The sequence below is a fragment of the Protobothrops mucrosquamatus genome, unplaced genomic scaffold, assembly GCF_001527695.2.
Source record: "Protobothrops mucrosquamatus isolate PMUCROS unplaced genomic scaffold, P.Mucros_1.0 scaffold6353, whole genome shotgun sequence".
Classification (NCBI taxonomy): domain Eukaryota; kingdom Metazoa; phylum Chordata; class Lepidosauria; order Squamata; family Viperidae; genus Protobothrops; species Protobothrops mucrosquamatus.
Window position 1 is genome coordinate 12,459 of NW_015392180.1, and position 2,317 is coordinate 14,775.

Below are 2,317 nucleotides of genomic sequence, written 5' to 3' on the forward strand. Positions count from 1 at the left end.
ACAATCAGATGAAGGAAAGCTACCTGATATCAACCTAAGCAAGTTGGGCTTCCTTTTTTCTGGTTATTTGGCTATAACTTTTCATAGAATACAATACAGATAATTGAACAAACTTTGTTGGATTACATTCTTGATTAAATTATCTTTCCATTGATATATAATTTCACGGTACTACTCCCCCCCCCCAAAAAAGTGGTATTATTAGCCATCAAACCTCAAAAATACACTTTTCCCAAAAGGTTTCCACAATTTTGGCCACTACTGAAGAGTGAGTGTGCTCCACACCAGAGGTGAAGCATCATTCCTGCCCTGGATCCAAACACCCAGGTGAAACCCAGGTTGAACCATCAGCTGCAAATGTGGAGGGGAAATTCTGCCTTGCCCAACAGAAGGGCTCTCAGTACATTTGGTTAGGATAAGGCCACAGAGGCAGGAGAGAGACCGGATTTTCCCCCACGTGGATCCGCTGGTGCCTCTTGTGATGAGAACTCCGGCTGAAGCTTTTCCCGCAGTAACTACAGGTGTAAGGTTTCTCTCCCGTATGGATGCGGTTATGCTGGGTGAGGGTGGATTTGTCGGTGAAGCTCTTCCCACAGACGGAGCAGGTGTAAGGTTTCTCCCCTGTGTGGATCCTCTTGTGCCGGATGAGGTTGGAGCTGACGTTGAAACACTTCCCGCAGTGGCTGCACTCAAACGGCTTCTCGCCCGTGTGGATGCGCATATGCTTGACCAGGTCTGAGGTCTGGTTGAAGCTCTGCCAGCATTCGGCACACGTGTGGGGGATTTCAAAGGGAGAGTCTTGCTTTTTAGAAACGCGGGGTCTTTGAGCACGGCCAGGGGCTGAGCTGGTGGTGACCACAGTAGTCTCTGAAGGGGTGCAGCTGCTCTGCTGTTTTCCTGGGGGGCCCTTCAGAGGCCGCTTCTGATGGGAACTCTGCCGGAACAATTTCCCACAATCAATACACTGGAAGGGGGTCTCCCCTGAATGGGTTCGCACATGTTGATCCAAAGATGACTTGTCTGTGAAGCTTTTCCCACACTCTGAGCAAAGGTAGGGCTTCTCCCTGGTGTGAGTCCTCTGGTGCCTGCTCAGGTTGGAACTGATGCTAAAGGTTTTCCCACAGTCAGAGCATATATAGGGCTTTTCTCCAGCATGGATCCTTTGGTGGCTCACCAAATCCAAAGTCTGCGCAAACGTTTGCCCGCACTCCGTGCAGATGTTAGGATTCTCCCCCGCGTAACTTCTCTGGGGGGCCGGGGGGCCCTTTCGCTTCCTGGCCTTTTTGTTGGGGCTCCTTGCTTTCCCTTTCTCTTCTCCCAAAAGCAGGCCGCTCTTCTGCTGCTCCTCCAACTTCCACCGACTCTTCAAGCGTCTTTTACGAGTGGCTATCTGAGGAAGTTTCCCTCGGGACCTTTTCGGAGGCATCATGGAACCGAGAACTCTCCTCCCAGGTCACTCTTGTATTTCCCTAACCTGTTCAAAGGCAACGACAACGAATCACAAAGCCACATAAATTCCAAACAAGTATTTGTTGTGTCAAAAACCTAATACAGGTAATCCTCGACTTACAACCATTCGTTTAGTGACCGTTCGAAGTTACAACAGCACTGAGAAAAGTGACTTACGGCCAGTTTTTACACTTACAACCATTGCGGCATCCCCCCACCCCCGGTGGTACATGGCCCAAATCACTCAGGCACACAGCAACTGAGATGTATTTATGACAGGTGCATTGTCCTGGGGTCATGTGATCACCGTCTGTAACCTTTCCAGTTGGCTTCCGACAAGCAAAGTCAACGCGGGAGGCCTGATTCACTTAACAACCACGTGTTCTGCTTAACAACTGTAGCAAAAATGTTGTAAAATGGGACAAAGCTCATTTAGCAACTGCCTTGCTTAGTAAAGGAAATTTGGGGCTCAGTTGTGGTCATAAGCTGAGGACTACCTGTGATATTAGAAAATCTGCATATTGACAAAATTTCCAGCTGTCCATTACACACTCACACTCCCTGTTATTTAATTTAATTTAATTTAAACATGGATTTATATGCCGCCCTTCTCCCTATAGGACTCAGGGCGGCTTACAGCATATTAAAACACATAACATCATCCCCCATAAAACCTGTTAAAAACCAAATATTTTTTTTCGCTGTATAATTAATTAAAATTTAAATTAAAATTGTCCCTATTTAAAAATTCTCCCTAGGCCAGACCCGCTTGTTGAAAGAGCCATGTCTTGAGGGCGCGGCGAAAAGGTAGGAGGTCCGGAATCGTCCGGATCTCGGGGGGTAGTTCGTTCCAGAGGGTGGGGGCACC

At 47.9% G+C, this 2,317-nt stretch overlaps 1 protein-coding gene across 1 annotated transcript; it reads right to left on the bottom strand.

Moving 5' to 3' along the window:
• Positions 1–397: 397 nt before the first annotated feature.
• Positions 398–1,429, bottom strand: LOC107300196 (zinc finger protein 501-like). Its single transcript, XM_029286954.1, has one exon. It carries the CDS (start codon positions 1,427–1,429, stop codon positions 398–400), a length of 1,032 nt encoding a protein of 343 aa, XP_029142787.1.
• Positions 1,430–2,317: the final 888 nt, after the last annotated feature.

Coding starts and splice junctions, on each gene's coding strand:
- LOC107300196 (XM_029286954.1), bottom strand. CDS start 1,429: ATGATGCCTCCGAAAAGGTCCCGAGGGAAACTTCCTCAGATAGCCACT.